General features: G+C 40.0%; 2 protein-coding genes and 1 non-coding gene across 3 annotated transcripts in view; 1 reads left to right on the forward strand and 2 right to left on the reverse strand.

The window, feature by feature from the left end:
* The window catches only part of LOC149305580 (matrilin-2-like), a 30,132-nt gene extending 14,918 nt beyond the window's left edge, over positions 1 to 15,214 (forward strand). Inside the window, 8 exon segments of the mRNA XM_089477579.1 lie at positions 2,917 to 3,039; positions 3,523 to 3,645; positions 4,228 to 4,362; positions 5,683 to 6,096; positions 9,626 to 9,778; positions 12,832 to 12,915; positions 14,735 to 14,824; positions 15,159 to 15,214. Of these exon segments, the coding sequence (XP_089333705.1) occupies positions 2,917 to 3,039; positions 3,523 to 3,645; positions 4,228 to 4,362; positions 5,683 to 6,096; positions 9,626 to 9,778; positions 12,832 to 12,915; positions 14,735 to 14,824; positions 15,159 to 15,214 (1,178 nt within the window).
* Positions 15,215 to 18,283: 3,069 nt separating this feature from the next.
* Positions 18,284 to 21,751, reverse strand: LOC149305581 (large ribosomal subunit protein eL30-like). The gene is made up of 5 exons (XM_089477397.1): positions 21,719 to 21,751; positions 21,548 to 21,592; positions 20,401 to 20,546; positions 19,238 to 19,368; positions 18,284 to 18,372 (listed from the first exon to the last, which is right to left on the reverse strand). The coding sequence occupies exons 2-5, from the start codon at positions 21,566 to 21,568 to the stop codon at positions 18,317 to 18,319; spliced, it is 354 nt and encodes a 117-aa protein (XP_089333523.1). The 5' UTR covers positions 21,569 to 21,592; positions 21,719 to 21,751; the 3' UTR covers positions 18,284 to 18,316.
* LOC149305582 (small nucleolar RNA SNORA72) lies at positions 19,074 to 19,206 on the reverse strand. Its single transcript, XR_016271751.1, has one exon. It is a non-coding gene; the product is annotated as a small nucleolar RNA SNORA72 (small nucleolar RNA).
* Positions 21,752 to 26,501: the final 4,750 nt, after the last annotated feature.

Raw genomic sequence — 26,501 nt, forward strand, 5'->3', positions numbered from 1 at the left:
GAAATACCAGTCAGTACTGTTCTATCGCTTATTAAGAAGTGAGGAATTCGGGGATTTCCTGATACCAAGCCAAGGTCAGGAAGAGCAAGAAAGATTTCAGCCATAACTGGCCGAAGAATTGTTCGGTATACAAAGAAAAACCTCAGGTAACCTCAGGAAAAATACAGGTGACTCCGGAAAAACGTGGTTGTTTCAAGGAGTACAATACGGCAAAAATGAGCTGCATAAGTTGCCAGAAAGAAGCCTTTACTAACACCACAAAAAAGCCCAGTTACAAAATGCCCGACAACACCTTGACACACCTCACAGCTTCTGACACACTGTAATTTGGAGAGACAAGACCAAAATAGAGATTTATGGTTACAACCATAAGTGCTATGTTTGAAGGCCTATAGATAAAAGAATACCATCCCCACTGTGAAGCATGGTGGTGGCTCACTGGTGTTTTGGGGGTTTGTGAGCTCTAAAGGCACAGGGAGTCTTGTGAAAATTGATGGCAAGATGAATGCAGCATGTTATCAGAAAATACTGGCAGGCAATTTGCATTCTTCCGCAAGAAAGCTGCGCATGGGAAGCTCTTGGACTTTCCAGAACAACGATGACCCTAAGCGCAAGGCCAAGCTGACCCTTCGGTGGTTACAGCAGAAAAAGGTGAAGGTTCTGGAGCGGCCATCACAGTCTCCTGACCTTAATATCATCGAGCCACTCTGGGGAGATCTCAAACGTGCAATTAATGCAAGACGACCAAAGACTTTGCATGACCTGGAGGCATTCTGCCATGACTAATGAGCAGCTATACCACCTGCCAGAATTTAGTCACAGACAACTATTACGAAAGACTGCATGCTGTCATTGATGCTAAAGGGCCAATACACAGTATTACAAACTAAGGGTATGCAGACTTTTGAACAGGGGTCTTTTTATTTTCTTTGTTTCCGTGTTTTGTTTTATGATTGTGCCGTTCTGTTATGATCTACAGTGGAATATGAATCCCAGAAGAAATAAAAGAATTGTATTTTGCGTACTCACTCATGTTTTCTTTAAAAATTGCACATATATCTTCATAGCGCACAGAGGCCCTTTATCACTCCCATCACTCCTGTGTTACAATGGCTAAGTATAAAAGGTTAATTGATCATTAGGAAAAACTTTGGCAATTATGTTACAGCTAGAAATGTACTTGTTTTCCATGAAAGCAGTTAAGTGACCCCAAACTTTTGAACTGCAGTTTAATAGTAATATCCAAATCTTAAGTCCATTCTGCTTGTCGTTCTGCACAGAACCTGGCTGTTGGATCATTACCAGGGTGGGTCTTTCCTTTAAAGTCTTTTACTGGAGTCACACAGACACTGACCGGTGCCAAATCTAAACAGACGGATTCTAGCACAAACAGATTCTAGTATAAAGAGATACTTCACTCTCAAGGAGAACATAAGCTTCCTACCAACAGATGTTAGTAGTGTTTACATGCGGTGGGGCATTTCCAGATAACACAGCAAGAGATTTTACCTAAAGTTGCTGGAATGGAAAGAGTTCACAGTTTATTTATGATTTTGTTTTGCTAGCATCTTCAATAACCGGAGCAAAATCCTGTTACAAATTAGATCACATGAAACCACTCCAAACTCTGCCGTAAGGATGGCTCGAAAACAAATTGCGAACAAAGTCATCACAAATAGAAACAGCTGGAAAGTCAGCTTTAAGTTTTCAATATTCCTTAAAAACATGGAATCTGAGAACAGATAAGAACCATTCGGCAAGGTTAATTTCCCACACCTGTGGCTTTTTAAATTGCAATTAGTGTCTGTGTATAAATATTCAATGAGTTTGTTTGGCTCTCACGTGGATTCACTGAGCAGGAGAGATACTGAGCCATGGGGAGCAGAAAAGAGCAGTCAAAAGACCTGCGTAACGAGGTAATGGAACTTCATAAAGATGGAAAAGGATATAAAAAAGATATCCCAAGCCTCGGAAATACTGTTTTATCGCTTATTAAGAAGTGGAGAATTCGAGGATCTCCTGATACCAAGCCAAGGTCAGGCTGACCAAGAAAGATTTCAGCCACAACTGGCCAAAGAATTGTTCGGGAGACAAAAAAAACATGAAATTTGAGAACAGATAAGAACCATTCGACCCACGTAGTCTGCCCATTTTTCCTGATATAGAGACTCGGAAGTAGAGTTAATCAGTCCTTGGAACCATTATTTGAGCTATCATATTTACTTTGCTGCATGCGCTAGCTGTGTCCCTCTTCAATTATTTTTCACCCATTCAGAATCCTCCCAATTCCTTTGTACCCCTCCCCCAGATCCATGGTTTGCAGAAGATGGACTTGGCAAACAAGCTTGGTATCAATATGTAATGGCAGACCAAGCAGCAAAGGGAGGCTTGGGGTACCACGGAAACAGTCCTGTAAAAAAATGACTAGTCCTTTAAACCTGGGACCAATGGAAATGAATATATATGAGTAGCGGCAAGCAATAAAACTAACGTGAAGTAGTGGGCAGATGACCACCAAGAAGAGGTCAGGGCACACAGCAATAATGGAGGCCTTCGGCTTGTGGAGGGACAGCGAATCCCTGCCAAACCACTTCACATCACGGCCATGTACACTGCAGGTCTGGAGTTCAGTGCTCTCTCTGGCCCCGCACGCTGAGCCATGGCTCAATAAAGACTGTAAGGTCGAAACGTTGCCTGTGTTGCTGAATTAAATATACCTCACTGAACTACTGGAGTGCTGAGCGACTTTTTTTTGTTAATTAAAAAGATGGCATATTGTTTGTTGTTACTCTAATCCACTCCTTGGATAAGTGTTTCAGTGCTTGTATGGACACATGTAGGCTGTTAGAAAAAGAAATCACTATGTTGAAAGAAATTGTATATTTTCTATCTCATTCTTTTCTCTCTTGGAAACAGAGGTTGACCATTGTGCTGAAAACAATCATGGATGTGATCACATTTGTGTTAATACTGATGATTCATATGTCTGCCAATGCTATGAAGGCTTTTTAATAAATGAGGACCTGAAGACGTGCAGTGGTGAGTATGAGGATGTTTATGCATTTCTTTCCTTTCGTGTCCATCCACCTTGCAACGTATTACAGCAGAAAGCTGGGATATGATGTCATATTGCAGAGTTCTGCTTTAATATCTTGTGAGGTGGCAATGTGGGAGCTTCCACTGATGTATACAGCCACCACTTAATTTTACATGTCAGCAGGAACTTAGGGGGGATCTTCAGTTCTCCATAACCAGCCTATGATGGTTTGGGGGAAATGCTGTCTAAATAAGGTACAGTGTAAACAGTACATGGGAAGCAATATACAGTTAGTTACACACATTGTTTTCTAATGCTTAGGCCAGTTTGGGGATTTTTAAGTGTATAGATTGGCTACAGGTCTTTGTGTATGACAAAACTGTTCCATGACATGTTAAATTGGAACCACCAGGTCACACTTAGTATAACACAGGTAAATTGTGCTGCTGCCTCCCTGGTTTCCTGATATTACGTTTCTGTTCTAGCTGTGGATCATTGTGTCCTGAATGAACATGGCTGTGAGCACTTATGTGTGAATGCTGAGGGTTCATTCACTTGCCAGTGTTTTGAAGGATATGCTCTGCGCGATGATAAGAAGACTTGTCGAAGTAAGAGTTTAGCAGATTATCAGATCCTATCATACACATATTATCACTTCTCTAGTTGTAGGTTTTTATAAGCCGATTTAATGACAAGGCTCTCACAGTATGTGACCGATTCCCATCTGTGGTCAACAAAACTACTTGCACATATAATATGGGAAAAACAAGAACAGTTTACCAAAATTGACGTTATGGGAGAATAAGAGGCTGGGGCAATTGATACCAAGAAGTCATCAGAGATTTTTTCCCCAGTGGGGAGTCCAGTTTTGTTAAAGGGACACTCCAGCCATTGTTTGCACTTTAATGCATGCTATGGCTGAGATGTCCCTTTAAATTGGGGTGGGGACAAGGCTTGTCCAGTCCTTAAAAGGGAAATCTGTGGGTGTGGCTCCCCTGACCAGAGAATAAGGAGAATGATCTGGAGGCTCCGAGTCAAACCCAGGGAGTTCCCAGGTTTAAAAATAACACGGAAACCTTTTTAACAGTTTTTTGTAGTTTCTATGGAAATTGTCTATCAAATATGGCCTATAATAAGAACACAAACGTGAAACTGCATCAGATGACTAAAAAGTTGATTCATGTTCATAGGTAAAGATCTCTGTAAATCAGTCGACCATGGCTGTGAGCATACCTGTGTGAATAACGAGGAGTCCTATATCTGCAAATGTTTTGAAGGATACCATTTAGGAGAAGACGGCAAAAGCTGTAAAAGTAAGTAATCTGGTACGTTAACGTTGTCATTGCTATTTCGTGACGGTATTAAATGGGTTGCTAAACGATTCTTAAATGTTGGAGGCCACGGGGTTGCTCATGTTTAGCATATGATATAAGAAGATATATATCTATAGAAAAAAACATGCTCTTGTAGCATTGAAATAGTTAAATCACAAAGACAAATTGCACAACAGGATTTGTCTGTGTAAGCAAAGCGCTCGCCAAGAAGGATACAAATCAGAGCGGAACAGTTGGTGGGAAAATTCAGACGTATAATCGTTTTGTCCAGTCTCTGCAGCCGTTAGTGTTCTGTTTGATTGGCTGATATAATGCGCACATTGCATATAATCACACTGGAAACGGCAGAATGCTTTGATTGCCATGGAGATTTACCAGCATCCTGTATAAACTATGAACTATGAATAGCGTCTGCAATAAAGCAGGAATTGGTCTTTCACATTATTTGGTATATATATTTTGGTCATTTATGTCACGCACCAAAACTTCAACCGTTTTTATTCAAAGATTGAGGTTTCTGCGGCCGCACATTGATTGGATGATTGTTACCCCATTTTCTTTATATACTATATCACAATAGCTTGTGTGACAATCTTTCCTTTATCTCTGAAAATACTTGTTATTGCGAACCATGACATTTATGATTGAGTTTAGTGGCTTAAAATAGTTGTAGCTGCGAATTGTTCCAAAATTCTGCAAAATATACTGTAAATAATCAAATAATTATTGTGTGTTTGTAAGACACAACCACAGGCAGGGTTAAGAGACTATTACTAACCTGAACGAGTATAAAATGTGATAAACGTAGTATTGTTACCATAGCAATCCATGACAAATTTCTTGGTTGCCAAGCTAATCAGCACATAGAAAAAAGCCTATAGAAATAAATAACTTGGTTCCAAGGGTTAACTCCACAACGGCTTCAAGGTCTGTTAATAATAGTTCAAAATTCACATGAATACTCCCAATGTGGGGACCAATGATCCGATGTTGGGATATTGTAAAAATTCTAAAATGAAAAAAAATAAAAAAAATTGGACTCACTTTTCCTATCAAACATGCTAGATGACCCGCCAACGTTTAGACCAGAATCACCGACATCTCCTTTAGTCCGTGTGGCATAATTTCTCCTTATTCCTGCACTGCAAAAAACAATAGAGCTTTATATGACAGTTTGATATATAAGGGGGCATTCAATAACCCAAGAGTATTCTGAAGTTTGTAGGAGAAAAGAACTTTTCAGTATCTATCTATAAATATATCAGTTTTCTCTCACGAATGTTGTTACATACCCTAATGTCGTCTTTGTAGGATGCGGTGAAGGCCCAGTGGACTTGGTATTTATTATTGATGGATCAAAGAGCCTTGGAGAAGATAATTTTGAACTTGTGAAGCAGTTTGTGATTGGGATTCTAGATTCACTCGAAATTTCTCAGAAAGCCGCCCGAGTTGGATTGATACAGTATTCCACACATGTGCGCACAGAATTTACGATGGCACAGTACAGCACAGCTAAAGACGTGAAGAAAGCGGTTTCTCAGATAAAGTACATGGGCAGGGGGTCCATGACCGGACTCGCCTTAAAGCTTATGTATGAAAAAAGCTTTTCAGAAGCTCAGGGCTCAAGACCACGTTCCATGGGTGTGCCACGAGTGGCAATTGTGTTTACTGATGGCCGAGCGCAAGATGAGGTTTCGGACTGGGCAAGCAGAGCAAGAGACGGGGGTATTGTATCACATGTCAAAATTCTACAAAATATAGTCAGATGTCATAGAGGAAAATAAATAGTTTCTCGTCGATGGGGAGGGAAAATCTTGTTATGAAGAAAAGGATGATGGAGATATTTTCATATCCTCTTCTCCAAAATAAAATGCTCTATCTAATCTCGGCCTATCCGTCCATATAACCCTAGTGTGGTTTTGCCATTTTACCTCAATGTTGAATTACGATTAGTAGATTTACGAGAGCTCCAATTGATGGAACTCCAGTATGTGTTTTTTTTAATATGGTTACATTTATTTGACCAGCTGAAGCAATAGTTCATAGCTGCTGACAACATAAACAGTTTATCCAGCCCATGCTGCATGTGGCCAGACATTGGCAGTGTACTGAAGGGTAGAGCTGATTTAGTACCCAGTGCTGTGCATATTTTTACCTTCCGTGCTAATTAATGAGTCAGTTGAATTCTTGAATTGAATTGCTTTTTCTCCAGCTACATTACTGGGCTAAATTAAGTCTAGCCCTTTGGGATAAATACATGCTTCTGGAATGTATTATTTATTTACATATATATTTATTTTTTCCATTAAAATAAGATCAAATGGATCAGAAAGACAGCAAATACAGATATTGTTAATGACTATTATAGCTGGAAACGGCTAATTCTTAATGGAATATAGTCATAGGTGTACAGAGGTCTTTTATTACTCCCAATGGCATGTTGTTTTAGCTAATCTAAGTTTAAAGGGCTAGTTGATCATTAGTAAAACCCTTTGCAATTGTTACAGCTTGTTTTCCATGAAAAGTGACCCCAAACTTTTGAACAGTAGTATGTATAAGCTATTCCAAACCCCCAGAGCAGGAAGAATTTACAAAATAACAAAATATGATACTGTGTAAGGGGACCATGGTGGGCAACTAGAACATCAAAACCTATATCCAGTACAGTCGTGTGAAAAAGAAAGTATATCAATGACAATCATCTGTTCCTTAGATGAACAACAACACATGACATATTACACTGTCTAATATTTTATTCCACAAATATAAAGCCAAAATGGAGAAGCTGTGTGTGAAAAACTAAGTACACCTTATGATTCAATAGCTTGTAGAACCACCTTTAGCAGCAATAACTTGGAGTAATTGTTTTCTGTATGACTTTATCAGTCTCTCACATCATTGCGGAGGAATTTTGGCCCACTCTTCTTTACAGCGTTACTTCAGTTCATTGAGGTTTGCAGGCATTTGTTTATTTCCAGCTCTCTTAAGGTCCTGCCACAGCATTTCAATCACGTTGAGGTCTGGACTTTGACTGGGTCATTGCAACACCTTGATTCTTTACTTCACTACTATAATCATGGGGTGTTGCTGAACTAAAGTTGTACCTGCTCTATAGAAAATGTAAAATTGGAAATGTTTTATTTCTATTTTACTATAGTTTTTTTTTTGGTTTTTTTTTACAGATGATTGTGTTATATGTATTTCTATGATTTCAGATGAAGGTCATTCTTGTCCTTAACAACACAATGTATAAAATAGCAAGAAAAGCTATTTAGGTTAGGAAAAACCCTTGGTCATATAGGGGTTAATTAAAATCAGTTAAGTCAGATATTAAGGAAATACCAGTTAAAATATTTTTTGGTATTTATGATTAGCTTTCCTAGATTTATTTCCTGTAACGTCTAAACTAGAAGACATCACCAGCATAACACATGCCTCCCAGGAGCCCAGAGGCTTGGCAGAGCATCCAACAAACACAAAGAAAACCCCGCTTAGCTATTTTCTATAAAACCCATTGACTGAATGATTGGTGTCACGCCAGCTTCACACTTCCTATTACCGTCAGAGTCATTCAAGAGTGAAAACCAGCACATCGGTTAGTTTTAGTGAAATATATAACATCTTACATCCTTAAGTGTACATAAAAAAGACATGGACGGGGAAAGGTCCCTCGTGGTAATGAAAAAGACCAATTAATATGATGTAGTTTATTTATGAAAAACAAAGCGCCAGGAATATCCAAATATTCCCAAATGCAGTGCAAATGAGGATGTATTCCTAGACAGGACACACTGCATAAATCACGCCGGACGGCTGGAAATAACTGTACATTCCATGAGTCAATTTACTGACTCTTTAAAGCAACACTACTTTTTAAAATGGGCGTTTTGTTCATGTAAACCTCACGTAATATAGAGTAGCTAGCAGTGCTTTTATTATTTATGTCATTATTTATGTCATGCGGCTCCCTGTTGTTTGTCTCCGGATTATTATATAACCTGCCTGGATCTCGTTGATGGTCTCTTTTCTTTGGCCGTTTTACACAGAGGTTTGTCTTAGACCAGGAAGATATTCTTGATAGACTCAACCCTATGGTAAACAGAAAACGTACATCTTAGACAAAAAACTGATAATAAGACCAGAATTCCATCAGTAATAGTTAGAACTTTAGCATCTATATTGAGATAACATTTTGAGACAATAATGTAGTTCTTGGAATATCTTAAAGGTGTTTTTCTAACCTTTTTTGGCTAATAGATGTTTCAGGTCACTAAAATGTTACAGCCTAGAGCACTAACGTCATTATAGGCTTCGGAACTTATAGCCAGTCTGCCAACACGGGCACATCAGCTTTATTTCTGAGCGTAAATATGGCACTATTTATCGCTAGCCACCTACCCATCAAAGTGTAAATGGGGGGGGGGTGTGAATTTTAGGATGCTGATATTTAGAGAAACAGGAGAATGGGTCTATCCACAAAAGAAGGAGTTTGCAGAGAGTCTCCTCACCCACTAAATCATACATTATGCAGGGCCAGCTCAGTCCACCCTGCTAAAGAAATGTGCCCTTTGTATAATTAATAGTTAAGTGGGGGGGTTGAAACCACGACTGATTTTAAAAACTGCATTCTAGTGAAATTAAGTCCATTTAGAAGTAAAAAAAAAAAAAAGGACAATGAGACAGTAAGATGTTAGGCTTGTTCAGATAAATCGAGATGCTGGATCCTGTAAAGATCATTACAGTAATGACAAAAAATGGAGTTATGGCTTGAATGCAGATAGAGAAAATACTGCTGGATATGGTATGGAGACTGAAGAGATATTAAAGGACATATGGCTGATCTATGGGAAGTGTAGAGTGTTCCCAGTTGCCCTGTCCTTTTTTCCATATCTTGGGACTGATTAACATTTATAAGGTCAGTGGAGTTTAATAGGAAAATGACGTAATACTTAAAATGCCCAGCAAATAACGCGCCACGTGTGAAGAGATCAGAAAGCTGGAAGGAAGGGGTCCCTTGGAACTAGGAGGGGTTCCATCAATCTTCCATTAACATACCAATTTCATTATAAAGAGTGTTTCATTAAAACCGTAGACGATGTTAATTAAAATAAATGGGTTGCTGTGGTTCAATTAACCTATATTGCAGCAAAGAGCATTTTCGCTTCCAGCTTTGGTCAGCGGAAAAGGTTTTGTGGGTAATAAATATATCGCAGCGGCCAAATATATTGAATATTACTTTGTGTCTCCCATTAAGGCGTCACTATTTATGCTGTTGGAGTTGGAAAAGCAATTGATGAAGAGCTGCAAGAAATCGCTTCTGCTCCACAAGAAAAGCATGTTATACACGCCGATGACTTCAGCTCCATGGGATACATCACTGAAAAATTAAAAAGCAGCATCTGTGAAGGTAAAGCTTGTGTAATATACAATCTATCTCCTGCGAGGAAACACAGAATCAGAGGTAGACAGTTCATCGGCACAGTGCTGGAAATGGGAAAATCCCACCGGAAGTGCCCTGAGATGAGAGATAAGTAATAGAGAGGGGCAGATTATCAATTAGCAGAATGGCATACGTTGAGAGGACTGGCCTTTGGGTGCAAATGTCCTCGCACTTATATTGCAATAGAGCCGCCTTGCCGTAAGTGTGTAGCCCACGGCTGCATGCCCTTGATTTATTGGCCGCAGGCCTCAAAGTGCCAGAGACAATTTTCGGCCCCCGAGGCTCCATGCATTAAAGGCGATTACCATACCTGGAAACTTTCTACGTGAGCTGTCCCTGAAGTTCTTTAAATATTAATCCTTTAATTACTTTTCATGAAGATTCTATGTAGCGACTCCTCGAATAGGTTAATCAAACAGCTCTAATATCGGGATCTCATGGATACCTTGACTTATCATTATTTGAAGACACCCTTAATTGCATCATTCAATTAGAGGTATCAACATACTGGTAGCAAGAACACTAATTAGGAGATTTAGATATCATTAGATCAATGGAGAGTACGAACAAGTCAGCTCCAGACTGTGTGACCCTGAGATTTTGACCCTCGCCTTGAGACCCTGACATTGGGGCAAAAACCCTGAGACTCAGTGCCAAACCCTGAGAGTTGCCAGGCCTAATTCTGCCTGCTCTGCCCCTCTCTGATGTAACGTCATGCCCCTACATACATCAACCAAACAGCGTAAAGGACAAGCTTTGTGTCCGCCTGCCGGAGAAGTTCCCCAGTGTACAGATGGAGCTCAAGGCAAACGCCGACAGGCTTAACGGTTGTATTTTTGACCAATGCTCAGTCCACTTTCAGGGATGTCTCACCCGATGATGCTAATGCTCCACCTATATTCTACATATCTGCCACCTACAAAGCCAGTTTTCTTTTTCAGGTTTTAGAATGTAAAAACCCTCCGCTCCTACCATTACTGTCCAGAGGTTGCAGGACTCTGTTTAAGGTGTCACTATAGAGCAGTGTATCTCATGGCAGGGCTGTAGAATTTTGAGAATTAAATATAACAATATATGCCAGCAGATTCCGCAGTGCCGTTCCAATAGGGGACAGTGAAAATATTTAACAAAGACAATTTACAATTAGCATTAAACCGATACAGATATATTGCTACAGAAGGGAGTGGGAATATACATTTTCTTAACGTATTCTTATAACATTCCTGGCTGTGCTCCAGGACCAAGTTGTTCTAATGAGTATGGCAGTAAATTACGTACGCATGTTATTGATTCAGCTTCCATTTGCAGTTCAGTGGATTAGAAAGACGACGACATATATACTGTTGTTTTGGAGCCATCTTGTGGCTGAAGAAGTTGAAATTCCAGTATTAAGACTTTAGATAAATGAGTTTGCTACAAAGTAAGCATTCTTTTTTAGTTCCTTTTGAAGTATGCTTTATGCCTCTACTTCATAAAGACCTTTTCTATAATCGAATATTATGCTGAATGCTTTTTCATCCTCTTTTTGCTATACAAAAAAAATTGAGAATGTTACAAAAAAAGTTAACTCCATATTCCCTGCCATGCAGGCATTCAATTAAATGATGAAATGAAGTGAATAACTTGCCATGGAAGACTAATAAAACTCATGAATAGTCGCATTGAAGACTTTCATCTAAATATATATATATATTTTTACTTTACTGAGATGGTGATAGATCAGCCTCCCACCAGAAATGGTAGAGGTTAGTACAGTGAAGAACTTAAACATGCGTGGACCGTTACACCAACAGTGACTTTGATGACATCACTTTCTAAATACATATATTTAGAAAGTGATGCATTACTTTTCACCAGATTTTGGAGTATTTCTGTGGGAATTTTTGCCCATTTATCCAGTAGAGCATTTGGAATTGTCCAAAATGTCTTGGTATGTCCATATGGTGTATCTTGAATCTAATAGAAGACCAGGGACTTAAAGTTTGTGTCTCTACATCAGAAAAAGGACAAGGTGGGCTGAATGGCTCTTATCTACATTAATTTCTATAATTCTGTATTGTTTAATGTTTTTTATAGAAATGTTAATTATTGATTATCTATTTCAGGATGGAACAACTGGAAAAGGACCACTGATATGTCCAACCTTGGTAAGAATATATATATATATCTAAAAATAACTTTTTCAGTTATCAAAGAAACTAAAATGATTTGGCCTGCTATGTTTAAAGTACACGTGTCCCACAGATCTACGGTGTATTGTTGGCATTGGGGCTTACTGTGTGTCTTTAAGCAGGGAGGATTGCCAGACACATATGAAATACCGTATACATGCTACAGGCCAATCTGGCAAGTGCTGTCTAGCAATATGTACATTTGTAGCAACTGAAATAATTGAATTGTACCAGTGTATGGATACTTCTTACAGCCTGGCTACAGTGTCATACTTCTGGTTTTTAATATCATGTTTTTAACAAAACTTTTCAAAAAATATTGTTTTCTGTTTTTTAAGATGGTTCTAGTTTTCAGATAGTCGTGGGTATGTGTTCTAGCTCTGTTATCTTAACCTAAGCTAGTAAACAAACACACTAGATCCTTCACATACTGCCTAGTGTTAAACAATAGAATGCCTTGGTTTAAGTCACCCAGCTAGACACTCTGACTAATTCCTAGAAAGGGAAAAATTAAGCTGGACTTAATTAGCATTGCCGTAAAGAATCTGCTCATTATTTGAGCAGGGGAAGCCACTCAAAATATCATAATGGCAGACTCCACGCCTGCAGATAAAGAAGTTTAATGGAACAAAATGAAATAATACACATTTTTTTAATGCTAAACAACAATAGTAATATAACACAATTAGCACTCAAAGAAAATAAACATTTCGTTTTCCAGGGGTCTTCTCATTTAAGGTGCATTTGCTTAACCTGCCAAATAAAATGTTTTAAGCATTTGGGTCAGAATTCAGCTTTGCTGTTCTTTGTAAATATGTGTTCTATGCACAAAACACTTTTTTCCCCCAGACACGTCCTCTGAATTCAAGGCGGAACGTGAAATCACTGTCTCTTGTTCGATGTCCGCAATAAAGTTCACAACCCAAGCAGAAGGTAAGATCTATTGCAGCTGTTACTGCCTCATCCCTGCCAACTTACCATACTATTGTCAGCTGGAGGGCTATGTGCCAGACGTACCCTTCAAGATGATCCATCCCTAGACTCTGTTTTATTATCTAATTTATTAAATTGTGTATGATATAGCTGAACGGTTTATAGCTGGGAACCTATCCAATTTGTTATGGAGGCTCCAGGTAAGGGTTCTGATAGCTGGAGTTCCGGGACAGTCATTTGACCTCTGGGTCCTCTAGTTCATTATGCTCCTACACACCATGGCTGGCCCCATCTCTTGGACATCTCTTTGCCCCACCAACCTACCCATACATATAAAGTAAAAAGTGTAAGGTAGCATTTTAAGGCTGAATGTAAATTGGGACTGACTTGTTTTTATAAAATAATTTATAGGCAAAAAAGTTCCATCTATCTTGTATTTTAGTCGTAATAAACGTGTTATGTATGAATAAGGTTTCAGCTAAAAATCCTCATATAGTGAGGATATGTTAAACATGGAAAAGGCAATCATGGTTGAACAACTATTTTTGGGGAAAAAAATAACCCTGTAGACACCATGCAACATATCCAGATGTGCATCATTTCTCTTACCTGTTATTTAATTTTATTCCTTTGGATGAAGCAGATATACAGTATCTCACAAAAGTGAGTACACCCCTCACATTTTTGTAAATATTTTATTATATCTTTTCATGTGACACTGAAGAAATGACACTCTGCTACGATGTAAAGTAGCGAGTGTACAGCTTGGGGTAAATTTGCTGTCCCCTCAAAATAACAACACACAGCCATTAATGTCTAAACCTTCAGGGCCGGCCCGACAATGGAGCCGAGTGGGGCAACCGCTCCAGGCGGCACTTTTGAAGGGGCGGCACTTTGCCGCCCCAAGCCCTTTTTTTTTTTTTAAAGCGAAAGAGAGAGAAAGGGGCGCCGAGCGGTTTTCGCTTACCAAGCTGTCAGTGCCCGCTCGGCGCCCCTCTCTCCTCTGCGGCGAGTCTCCCTGTTCGATCTCGGCGCTGGCTTGTAATGCTGAGTGCCGGAAGATTACCTCATTTGCGGCATTACAAGCCAGCACCGAGACCGAACAGGGAGACTCGCCGCAGGACTGCTGAAAGGTAAGGGAGGGAGAGGAAGGGTAGATAAGGGGGAGAGGAAGGGTAGATAATGGGGGGGGCGGCAGGGACGGAGGGAGAGGAAGGGTAGATGAGAGGGGGGAGAGGAAGGGTAGATAATGGGGGGGGCGGCAGGGACGGAGAGAGAGGAAGGGTAGATAAGGGGGGGGGCGGCATTTTAAAATTCGCCCCAGGCGGCATTTTGCCTTGGGCCGGCCCTGTAAACCTTGGCAACAAAAGTGAGTACACCCCTAAGTGGAAATGTCCAAATTGAGCCCAAAGTGTCAATATGTTGTGTGGCCATTATTATTTTCCAGAACTGCCTTAACCCTCTTGGGCATGGAGTTCACCAGAGCTTCACAGGTTGTTACTGGAGTCCTCTTCCACCCCTCCATGATGAGATCACGGAGCTGGCAGATGTTAGAGACCTTGCGCTCCCCCACCTTCCGTTTGAGGATGCCCCACAGATGCTCAGTAGGGTTTAGCATGGAGACATGCTTGGCCAGTCCATCACCTTTACCCTCAGCTTCATTAGCAAGGCAGTGGTCTTGGAGGTGTGTTTGGGGTCATGTTGGAATACTGCCCTGCGGCCCGGTCTCCGAAGGGAGGGCATCATGCTCTATCAAACCTGAGGTGACAGCTATATTCCAGATTACATTTGTTTCCACTTTAATCCCACATTATTATAGACAAATCTGCAGAAGAGCAATGCAAGTGTAAAAATATAATGGAGTTCCAGAGCAGCGCAAATGAGGAAGTCAAGAGGCTAACACATCAATATATCCTTTTTTTTTTGGGGGGGGGGGCAAGATGTATATGTTTTAAATGCTCTATGACAACTACAGGTAAGTATTGAGATTGAGTTGGTTAATGTGTGAAGATAGGATTGAGAGGTGGTTTGATGAAAGGGAATTGGAACAGCCTGCGGCTATGAGAGTTAATATTTTAATCTTACACAGGTTGGTAAATTTCACCAGAGCCATCTCGTTTTATGTGTAGTGAAATGTTACGAATGTTCTTGTTTAACCCTGTTAAACAACATGTGACATTATTCGCCTCATTTATTTCCACCCTTATTTTTTTTTACCTAATTTTTCCTTGACTTAAAATTACTGGAAGAGATAACAAGACGAATGGAACTTCTTGAGAACCGTGTCGGACAAAGATAAAGGCAAGAAAATGTAAATTTAAAAGTCTCAAGATGACGTCAGCTTTATAGGATAGTTGTTCGGATAAGACCATGGATTTTCTATTTATTTTATTTGGGAAGCATATGTTTCAGTTTGAAACAGAGAAAAAAATATATATATCTTGTGTCTGTAAAATGTTTTGTTATAAAAAGGGAAAAAACAAAGTCAAGTTTTCCAAGTGTAAGCCGATTTGCTGTCACATTGTTACAAACTATAAATATTAAAAACGAGTGTTGTACCAGTTATTTGTATAGAGATTTTGGAACTCTTGCTGAACGTTAAAATACATGAACCTTTCCTTGTGTATTTGCTGTACTTACACATGAAACATGTAACTGATTGAAACATAGATTGGAGTCTGAAATTGTATAAGATATAAAATGTTTACATTCCATGTAACAAATAATGGTTGTTTGGCCGGTGTTGATGTAGTTCACAGCACATTGGCCCAATTCATTGCAAGCTTGGTTGATCCTGGCTTTATACAGAATATCCAACTGACCTGCAAAAGCTACTTTGCTTGTCTATACTTGGATTCCTCAACCAAGCCACGGCTACTCTTCTCATAAAAAAACCCCACAGCATGTCATTAGTCCAACCCGAAGGTAAGCGGACGGACCCTGTGCACGAGCCGGCTTGGCCTCCTGAGGAACAGGTCCTCCGATTCATCCAGGACGGCAACTAACCTGTTCCTTTTCGTTAGCAGCCGAAGTGATTGCTATCGATATGATAATCTAGCAACTTTTTTTTTTTTTTATGCACAGTGACTGCCTGTACATTTTAATACCAGGGTGGGGGAAGCTTATTTTCTAAACACCATACAGAGGCCAAGAAGCTTTGTCAACAATATTAACAAACCCATGAAAACACATGAGAAACGTGCGTGTATACATTATCTTTCTTGCGGTCCATTTCCACAAGTGTTAGATAACGGCACCTCAGATTGCAGCCTACACATTATGTATCCCAGGACATATCAAGGCCTACCCACCACATATTTGAAAGAAAGCTGAGACCAGAGACTCTTCCAGCACATGTATGTCACTCACATACTTATTGTCATCATGCATCTTCCCTGTACAAACAACCTGGATATAATGGGATGCTGCTTTGACTCATCACACCTTCCATCGCAAACAATAGAAAAGCTCACCTAGTCAGACGCTCAACAAAAATCTATGGAGGAACATACTTGGCATGAAGGCTTTAATATGAGATTATCGTCTATTTAGGCAGGGCTTCTCACAAGACAGACATACAGGGTTATGGCAAAACTACAGTTGACAAAGTTAGACGCGTTCTTTTTATAATCTATACTTCCAGCATTGGCCGGGGAGAATATACTTATCCGAGCATTTAAAATTAGAATAAGTAGGAGTCTGACAGAACAGCAGAACGGGTAGAGCACATCTGAAGCTATGTATTGTGTGAGGAAGGTACAAAATTACAACTTTCACGGGTAAATGAACTATGATTCAGTGAGGAACTGGATATTAGAGGAAAAGTTGAGTCAGCGCACCAAAGCTGTGAATGATCTGCTGGGTAAGCCGATACATTTTCTACAGTGACAGAGGTATAAGGAATTGGGGATAAAAGGTAAATAACTGGAAAGTTAGAAATGTTGATCTACTGGTATTGAGATACCATTCAGGATGTGATTTTGCAGACAGGTTAGTCTTAGAAAGAGGTCAGGAGGAACGGTAAATTAGTCACTGGCACAGAGGGGGTACTTTACCAGATATTAGTTTTCCAAGAAAGGAACAGTTTTTGAGCCTCTATTCGCCATGCCACACTAAGTGTAGAAAGGGAGAGGAATAAATGCCTGAATGTCCAAGGACACTAGAGGGAGACGGTAGAAGATAGGACTATTCAAGTAGTGAGATCAAGGTCACAGGTTTCGGGGGGGGACTGCTTTAACATTTTGCCATACTTAAACTTCCCATCCCAAACTTCACTGCACAGCACCCCCTTTGAGGGTGAAGGATGTCAACACCAAACATTGTGCGTGTAACAACTTTGGCAGTCTTTACATGAACAATTTAGGACATACATCTAAGAACTCAGCATATCACTTATACTGATTCCTGGGCAAGTTTTAATAAAACTGAAACTGTAGCAGAACAAACATTAAATTTTTTTTTTATTATTTGTTTTTTTAAATATTTTGCTGGGAGAATACCATTAAAGAAAAAAAAATGTCTAAACCAGACTGGAGGTTATAGGACTGACATGTCAAGCCATGGAGTATTTAATTGTCCTTCAACCAGAGGGATTTTCTACTGACTAGACCAGAGAACAGATAAGATCACAATACATTTTAGCAGGAAGCAGCTTTAAGTCACTTATTACCTCCAACCCTGATGCTGGCACCTGTATAAAACCTGACAGCAAGACACTAAATGTATGATGTTAGCTAGACCGAGGTGACAATGTTCAATTAATGCTGCATTGGAATCATATTGATGGAAGATTAAGTCCGCAATGCCCAGACTACACATTCATTAGAGGCGGACTGATCACATAACACATTACCAAGGTTCTGCTGCACGAAGAGCTTGGCTGACACCGTGTGATTTCAAGCGCCTGCATGCGTTTAATTATACATCACTTAGAGCCCGCTTAGCCCTTTTTGCTGGAACAGGTTTTCATATTTTATAATTAAAGTAAATTGAGTTGAAACCAAAACTCCATTTAGTGAATAAAGCCACAAGACAAATAAAACATATGCTTTAAGGTGAAGATAGCAACTGTTGTGATTGTCATTTGTGGCCAGTTCAGAACTTGTTCTGTTAGTCACTAGCAAACGTTACAGACACGAAACTGATGAAACCGTCCCAATACACCATTAAACCACCAATACACCACTATCCTGGCTACCACTGGAGCGCAGAACGGTGTAGAGTTTACGATGCGTTCTGGTCTATATAACACTAAGTTTCTATCATTGCCAAAAGCTGAGCAGTCACAGCACTTTACTGGTGACCGCATTCAGTTTTGGACACACAACCCATATACATTGAAATACCACAAACACCAGTATGTGGGAAACCAGTTTTATTTAGAACAGTTTAGTGAAGCAATTTACTTCTCAATTGGCTGCTGCTGTTCAGGCATGCTTCTAATGATGTCTGAATCACCTACAAGAGAAAAAGAAAAATTAGGTTATTTTCCCCCCCAAAGACCTTATGATCCAAGCCAAGAGTTTACAAACTATGGAGGAAAAAAAAATAAAAATAAAAAAATCATTCAGAGCCTTCAATGCACAGCATACCCGACCTACGTGGGGGGAAAAAAGTCACTATAAAGATCAACTTAACTTTTAATCCCCAGAGCTAGTGCTGCTTGTGGTTTGCTATATCAAGTAAAAGACTGCTCTATTACTACCCATCATGTGGAGTTAATTACAGACCCTTGGGGCATTGACAACCGGTGTTCCATAGTAATCTCTGCAATATTTTACCTAGACTACATTAGCTTTCTGACGTGCCTAGGATCATCTGGGGTGGATACTTAAGACAATACATAGTAGTCAAGGATATGCTATATAGTCAGGTGTGAAATGGGAGCAGCAAAGTTCGTTTTTTCTTTCTCTAATCAGCTATACTTGTATTGTTAGGACTCCATGGGACCTAATAGATATATGTTGGGTGTATTTCCCAAACTACTATAATAAAGGGAAAAAAAAGCCAGTGCAAAGATAAGCTCATGACTAAAGCAGAGCTATTGCTATCAAAGTTATAAACTAACTTTCCAGAAAGGGTACGGTACAATGCAAAGGACATGTTTGTTCTAAATGTTCAGTGTGTAAAATTAGTTTGCTCGAGTAGAACATTTAAAAGACTGTAACTAGCTTTTAAGCATCAGAACCAGACAAGAAGCCAGCACTGAGGACACAGCCTAGTGATAATCTAGCGAACGTCTAGCCCGGAGCTGACCACTAAAAGGTCAATCCAGCGAGAATATATTCGCAGCTTGAAGGAAAGCACAAGACAAAAACCATACCTGGGTCGATAATGGCCAATGTGCATACTCTGTAGTATTTTCCACAAGCTGTACCCAGCTCAATGTTGTTGCCACTGTAATGGTGGACGCCGGTCTTTGCCAACATTGCATAATACTCAATTTCAGATTTTCTGTTGGATAAAAAAAGCAAAGTCAGCCACCGTCATAGAGAAATCTACATCTCGTTTGGATGGAAAGGAAAACACCAGGTGAATTCAATATTTCATGGCAATTGCAAAGTTTGCTACCCAACAGCAGACACAAAAATGGGATTCTAATACTAAAAGTTTATTTCACTGAACAGCAAACACATAGGAACTGGAAAGTGGCTGAGCCATCTGAATCGTCCCACTGATTACTATGGTAACAAAAGCACTTTACAAAGATCCAGGTGTCACTGTTATTTGCTTAGTATTTTGTAAAAAAAGATTCTTTATATTGGTTTATGATGCCATAAATATAGTAATCCTTAATACCAAGGAGACTCAGATAGCCAACTCTTACTGCTTACATTTCTTTAATCCATTAATTTCAGAATGTTGCAGTATATTCACTATTTGTTGCTCCCCAAAAAATGGTAGCATTAGATACTACAAGTTTATCTGTAAAAGTTAGATATACTCGAGACAAAAACACTAAAGGAAACAGTTTATTACTCACGACATTAATGAGAAAAATCACAACTTGTTCATGCCCAGTCCTACCCTTCACCCATCATACATCATTGTTACTAAAAAAAAAAAATACAACCCTGGTGGTATGTGAAAACTTTTTGCTAACTATTTGCGATAATTGCTTTTAATAGTAATAATTGTAACTAATTCTAGAAGTACCGCCAGCTATGCCAGTACAGGTGGGCTCGGGAGATGTCTTATTAGAACACAAGTCTGAGGGTTTATTGGGAAATGAAGAAAAGCACAAAACACTGCCTATGCCTTTAGTGGAAATAGAAGCGATGCCCTCTAATCTGAATAAAGAAGGAGTTAGGTCAAAATAAGGGACTGATGACTTTAGTGCTGAATGCCATTTTGTTGCAGAGTCAGATCCCCTATAAACACATTACGCACATATTAAGAGCCAAGAAGGCAACCGGCTGGTGACTTCTTGCTTCGTTAACAGCATCAAAAAGCTGCCATAAGCGGCATTCTGCTTTAGCAACTCACCTGAGAGCTGGGCAGTTATTGGCAAGAATGACCAGCTTGGCCTTGCCCTGGCGGATCATTTTCAATGTCTGCTTGTAGCCCAAGACATATTTACCACTTTTCATAACCAGCTGAAGTCTAGAGTTTATAGACTCCAGGGACTTTTTCTGAAGATCGGGAAGGAAAGGAAAATAAATTAACGGGATACAGATATTTCAGCATATTCAGCGATTGTACAATACGAAAATGTGATTTTCTGCCCAAAACATGCATTCCAAAAACCCTCATGTAGAAGTTAACAAATCCCAATCCAAGCCTCACATTTATCACTTTCTTGCGGTCATCTTAATACAAGTAGGAAGATATAAATTCATTTAAGCAATGTGTGTCCTAATTTTACATATCGCATTAACTCCTTTAATGTTGGGGTATAAAAACCAATAAAACCGCATGTGATAGATTGTGTGTGTGTGTATACATACACATATATATATACATACACATACATACACACACACAATAAGCTTATGGTCTCATATCGTGATAAGAACATTCCAATGCATTTCTAAGTAGCCCAGAGCGGGTTTGGTTTCAGACATCGCTGGGTATTTGGGAAGGTTAAGTGTTGGATTTGTAACAGAATTGGCAGTCAGGGAATTCTCCGCTCGGAATACCAGATTACTCAGGACTCCAAAGTTTATATGACTGGATATTTAGAAACATCTTTGCCATTTTAAAGCATCTGATTATGTTAAACCGATACTTTCTCTGCTCACTACCGATCTCTGGGAAGCATGGAAGTAACTTTTGTTCGTTACAGTTGGGGGTATTATGGCGGCAGCAGCCCCCACTCTCTGCCAAGATATTGATGCCGTCACACGGGGATCCGCAGACCCCTTAACGGCAGGTGATCATTTCCACAAAGTTACGTGGAAACGAATGGCGGATATTAGAGATTCCTGCAGCCCACTGACAGGGGCTGACCACATGCCGCTCCCGGTGACGGGGCCTTAACCATATACTGTGAGAACCCACACGTGGGACAGGCAGGAGAGGACTGGCCTGGGTGTCGGAGCGTGATGGGGACGCCGGTGGAGCGGCAGCGGGCAAGGCTTATAGTACCGAGGACCCGGCCAATGCTCCACGTGAGAGACGAGGCCTCACTCACCGTCTTCTTTGCGGCCACCATGATTGCAGCACTGGGATCCCGGACCTGCACGAGACAGGAAAGGACACAGTCAGAGACAGGACAGATAGTGCTCTTTCCCCGAGCTGCCGTCGAGCCTTTACGAGGCCACGGAACGATAAAAATAACCTCGGAAACCGGAGCCTCACTCACCAGAGGTGTAGCTCCAAGATGGCCGGGGACCGAGAAAGGAAGAAGCTCCCACAATGCAACGCTTTTAGCTTAGGCCCGCCTGCAGTAGATTGGGAAAGTGGGCGGGGTTTAGTTGGAACGCACGTCGAGCTGGAACGCAACGCTACGGGTCATATAGTTTGCAACGCGAGGGAAAGACAGCTTTATAGCAAAGAGGTCGATTCTTCAATTATGTTTATTGATATAGCGCCAACAGGTTCCGTAGCGCTGTCATACAAGGGGACCGTGGGTTCTGAGAGCAAGGGTGGGGATAATTAAACAATAATGAGTTTATATTCGAACTATATTTATGAACTTTCTCTTCCGGTGTTTTATTTTATATGTTTCATTTTGGGGTCTAATAAAGCAGCAACTTTCATCAGAGTGGCTATTTCATTCTACCGTCTTTTCTGTGCCGGACTGACACATGTAATGAGCTTCTGCAAAATAGACTGAATTTCCCTGAATAATACATAAAACGAGCATCAGAATTAGGGCTACGAGGGTGAAAGACTGAGGAGTAATGTGAGGGTTGTACTTTATAGAAAGGGTAGTGGTTATCTGGAATAGATATTCAGTGGTAACAGTGTAGTACACGCAAACACAGTAAAATATTTCACAAACACTTTGGTTTTGCGTCCATTTCCTGATTTTCTTATGTATTTGAATTTATACCCTTGCTTATTATTAGCTATTACACAGCTACGGGATGGGCTGTCATAAAAAGACGGTCGTGCGTGTTTATCAGATTCTACAGCTTTGTTGCTTTCATGTTGTTAACCTATTTTTGTGATTATCTCTCACTCCTGTAAAAACTGTACATCTTATGTTCTTGTGTTTTTACTGGGAAGCTAATAAAACGTTATGCTGGATAGGAGGCATGAATGTATCACCTAATGTAAATTCAGTAGCTACCACTAGATGGCGACAAACACTATATTCATAATGTTTTCATAGAGTCTTAGAGGTTAATTTAACAAAGGCTTTCCTGGTTCAAAACATGCTCAGATATGAACATTCCATCACTGTTCATTTGCTTTTTTTAAGTTTAAAGGGGATCCTTGCAAATCCATTTTTAACCGATTTTTAGCTTTTTACAACCTGTGTTTCTAAGATGAGTTTCTATTTAAATAAAATAAGTTGTGTCAAATGTTGGAAGAGTAGGAATTAACAGACTTGTTGTGGTGGCCGTTGCAAAATATGCATTATACCTATCGTGTACTTCTGTAAGCCTTGCCGCTGACACTTTGCTTACGCCTGCGCCCACTTTCTTGTTTTGAGGAAGCTAAATCACAATGTAGTGCATCTGGCTCCATCTGGAGTCCTAAAAAAGTTTTTTGTGCTTACCCACGTTAATTTTAAAGTGAAAGAAACTCACATATGTCCTGCATGGATTAGTCCAAGAAGGCCATTATGATATGAAGCGACAATGGTTTCAATGATATGAAGAGTTGCTGATATTGAGAACGTGCATTGCATATGCAATATATACAGTATATATATGTATATATATGTAACGACGTCAAAAAATAGAGTATTGCAGAGTATGCGGTGATACCTTTTTTATTGGACTAACAATATTAAAAAGACAAGCTTTTGAGAGTTATCCTCCCTTCATCAGGTCTGAAGCAATACTAATCAACATGATAGAGGTTACAACTTAAAACAAGTGATGGTATAAGAGGGGGGGGGATGAGTGGGGTGTCTTAAATAATAGGTCTGGAGGTGAGAAATGCAAAGAGGTAGAGAGATAACCCAGGGACAGAACAAATAAACTTAGGGAAACCAATAACCACAGTAAAACATCAAAGATAATAACAGCAATTAGACACACATTGGATGTTTAGATGAAGTTCATATGAAGTTCTGGTAGTGAATAAGGAAACCAGAATCCACATTAAGTCCCTCTTTTATGGTGTTAAAATGTGTATTTTTTGACATCGTGTCTACTGGACTAATACGGCTTCACCCTTTTACATATATATATGTATATATATATATATATATATATATAATATAAAACCGTTTTAGGTTGAAATGACATATAAGACAAGTGATACAAGCGGAACAGAGAATAATTAAAAGGACGTCGTCTTCCAAAATGTATTTTAGGTCATTATACTATTGGGTCAATTCTCTAAGCGCATTTCAAAACCCATGCATAAAAGTGATACTTTTTTGATGCAGAGACTAACTATGGGTCATAATTCTTTTATCCAGCCTTTTCAGGTAAACTGTAAGTTTAACACAAAAATAAAATAATGGAATTGACACAACAGTGCAATGTATGTCCTGTCCCTTTCAGGCTCTCATTGCACAGATAGGTCCCTTCGTGGGTTAATTGTGGACCCTGCCATAAGAAGTGGATGCATGGGCAGCGTGTGAGGACGTGCCCTCGCCTCACCTATAGGAGGCTGGCAGCAGCGGCATGTCTATGTAAAAACATTGATCTGTAAAGCGTACGGTTTGTCTCACTGATCCCCGTAAAGCTAGTGACGACATTACTTCCCCTTTAAAGGTGCACGGTGTGTTTTGATGGATCATTATTAGGACGGTATATTATGGTTATTTTACGGTGCTTGGCTGAGTTCAGTTTTTAAATTAACAATTGATACTGGATTTGACTTCTTTTAGAAATAACTTCTGAAAGCTTTTATGTATTAGATGCAGTTAATTACCAAATAGCACCAGGCAGCGATATCAGATGCCTTTGCCTTGAATGCTATTAGAAAGAAAGATGTTGCGTCACAAATGGAATTTCGGCACATAAGAGGTTCATTAAACGGAGGACCTGCATCAGTGATGTGCGTGCGCTAAGGGCATTGGGACTTATTAATACGGGCACGGGGACCTACTAATAATAGTGCTACTGGATATATGATGACAAAAAAAAATCATAACTAGTGCCCTAACTGTTTTATACACCATGACTTATTATGTGCTAATTCCCAAATAATAGATCTTTATATTTTTGCTGAACTAAGTCACTAGGTCAAGGGTGACCAACCTGCGGCCCTCCAGCTGCTGCAGGACTACATCTCCCACACTCCTCAGCCAGCCCCTTAGCTGAAAGAGCATTATGGGAGATGTAGTCCTGCAGCTGCTGGAGGGCCGGAGGTTGGACACCCCTGCACTAGGTTCTTTTACAGGAACAGTCTAGTACCCCCAATTTCTTTAGTTGCTGTTGACTTCTATCTCATTTTCTACATCCACTTGGTGCCTCTAATACAAACAGGAAGCATACTTAAGTACACACGCTGCACATGCTCCATATGTTCAGCTGGCATACATGTGATTGGCTGCTGCTACCTCCATTCCCGCTGCTCCCATAAGTTATACTTAATAAGTGTAGTTAGGTTCCACCTCGAGTCTTCTCTGGCTCACTATCGTGCAGATTAACTGTAAGGGACACAGAAATGATCCTTTCACGCTATCTGCAGTCATGGCAGGTAGCGCACCCTCTAAAGTAGGAAAAGCTTCAAGCGGTGGCAAAAAAAGAATGTGTTACATGGTATCAGAGAATGCATATTGAGGACGTCGTCTTCCAAAATGCATTTTAGGTCATTATACTCTTGGGTCTATAGACTAGGTTTGCCCCGGAGCTGGGTATCGCACTTGGCAACGACTATTTGTTTTGAACCCTTATAACCACAAAGAAACCTGCCGTGACACTTCTCAAACCGGTTTCACAAATCTAAGGTGTAGTTTATCCACATTTCATCCAGTTTGGTTCACATAGAAATGTCCGGGAATGGACTCCGGTCTCAATCACTTTCGCATTTTGATATTAAAAGTGACAGGAACTATTGTTTGATCATGAACATGATGACATTAAATACTAAGGAGCTCATCTCATTTTCATCGGCTCGTGCACAATATTATCCTCTTTTTGTCAGGCAAACAAATATATTTCATTGTGCAAAGAAGCATACTAGGGATTTGGAAGCTCTATAAAAGCAGAGATCTGCTGTAACAGCATTCACGTGTTTAGTGGCCAAAAATATCTATAACTCTCATTGCCAGGAAAGGTCTATAGATAGAGAGATGGACCTCCCACCATGTTCCTATTACTAGTATTTATAACCCATTTTCCAAAATATTATGTTTTCTTTTTTTAATATAGTTCTACTTCTATAATATTATTTTTTTAAGGCAGCTGCCTATTAGCCATTCTTAGAAAAAAACTCCCTCCATTTCGTACTGCCATTGGTAAACTTGACTGGAGACGAAAAAGCTGCCCTAGCACTTGAAGGCCAGTAGAAGCTAAATGATGCTTTGCCGGTTGAGTGAGTGTGGCTGGACGGTACGATCTTACACTCCCACCAGCAGTCGCATATTAACGCACCGGATCTGCCATACGAGTGTCGGCAAAAGTAAGTGCCCACTGGCAAAACTGATAAATGCCCAGTGGGCTGGTGGTAAACAGTGGAATGGCTCAGTCTAAATCACACCAGCTGGACTCCCTAACTAATGAAAGCCTGCGGAGTAAATTAGGGAGGATTTAAGCAGGACTTTGCTTTGACCAGGCTAAGTTACCCAAAATATCACATGGCTGACAGCAATGGCAGGTCCCCAGTTCAAGGAAGTTTATTGGACCTAAAACTAGGTAAAACTTTTTGTTACTACTAAGTTTCTGGATACAGCACTGGATTATACGCTGAATTAGACATATATTTTTCCATTGGACGTCCCCTTTAAATTCCCGTTTCTTGCAGAACCACCCAGGTTTTGATATTTTACGGTCAGATTCTTTGGTTTGCCTCTG

The sequence above is a fragment of the Sceloporus occidentalis genome, unplaced genomic scaffold, assembly GCF_023333645.1.
Source record: "Sceloporus occidentalis isolate IW3139 unplaced genomic scaffold, rSceOcc1.0.p SCAF_11, whole genome shotgun sequence".
In the NCBI taxonomy this organism is placed as follows: Eukaryota; Metazoa; Chordata; class Lepidosauria; order Squamata; family Phrynosomatidae; genus Sceloporus; species Sceloporus occidentalis.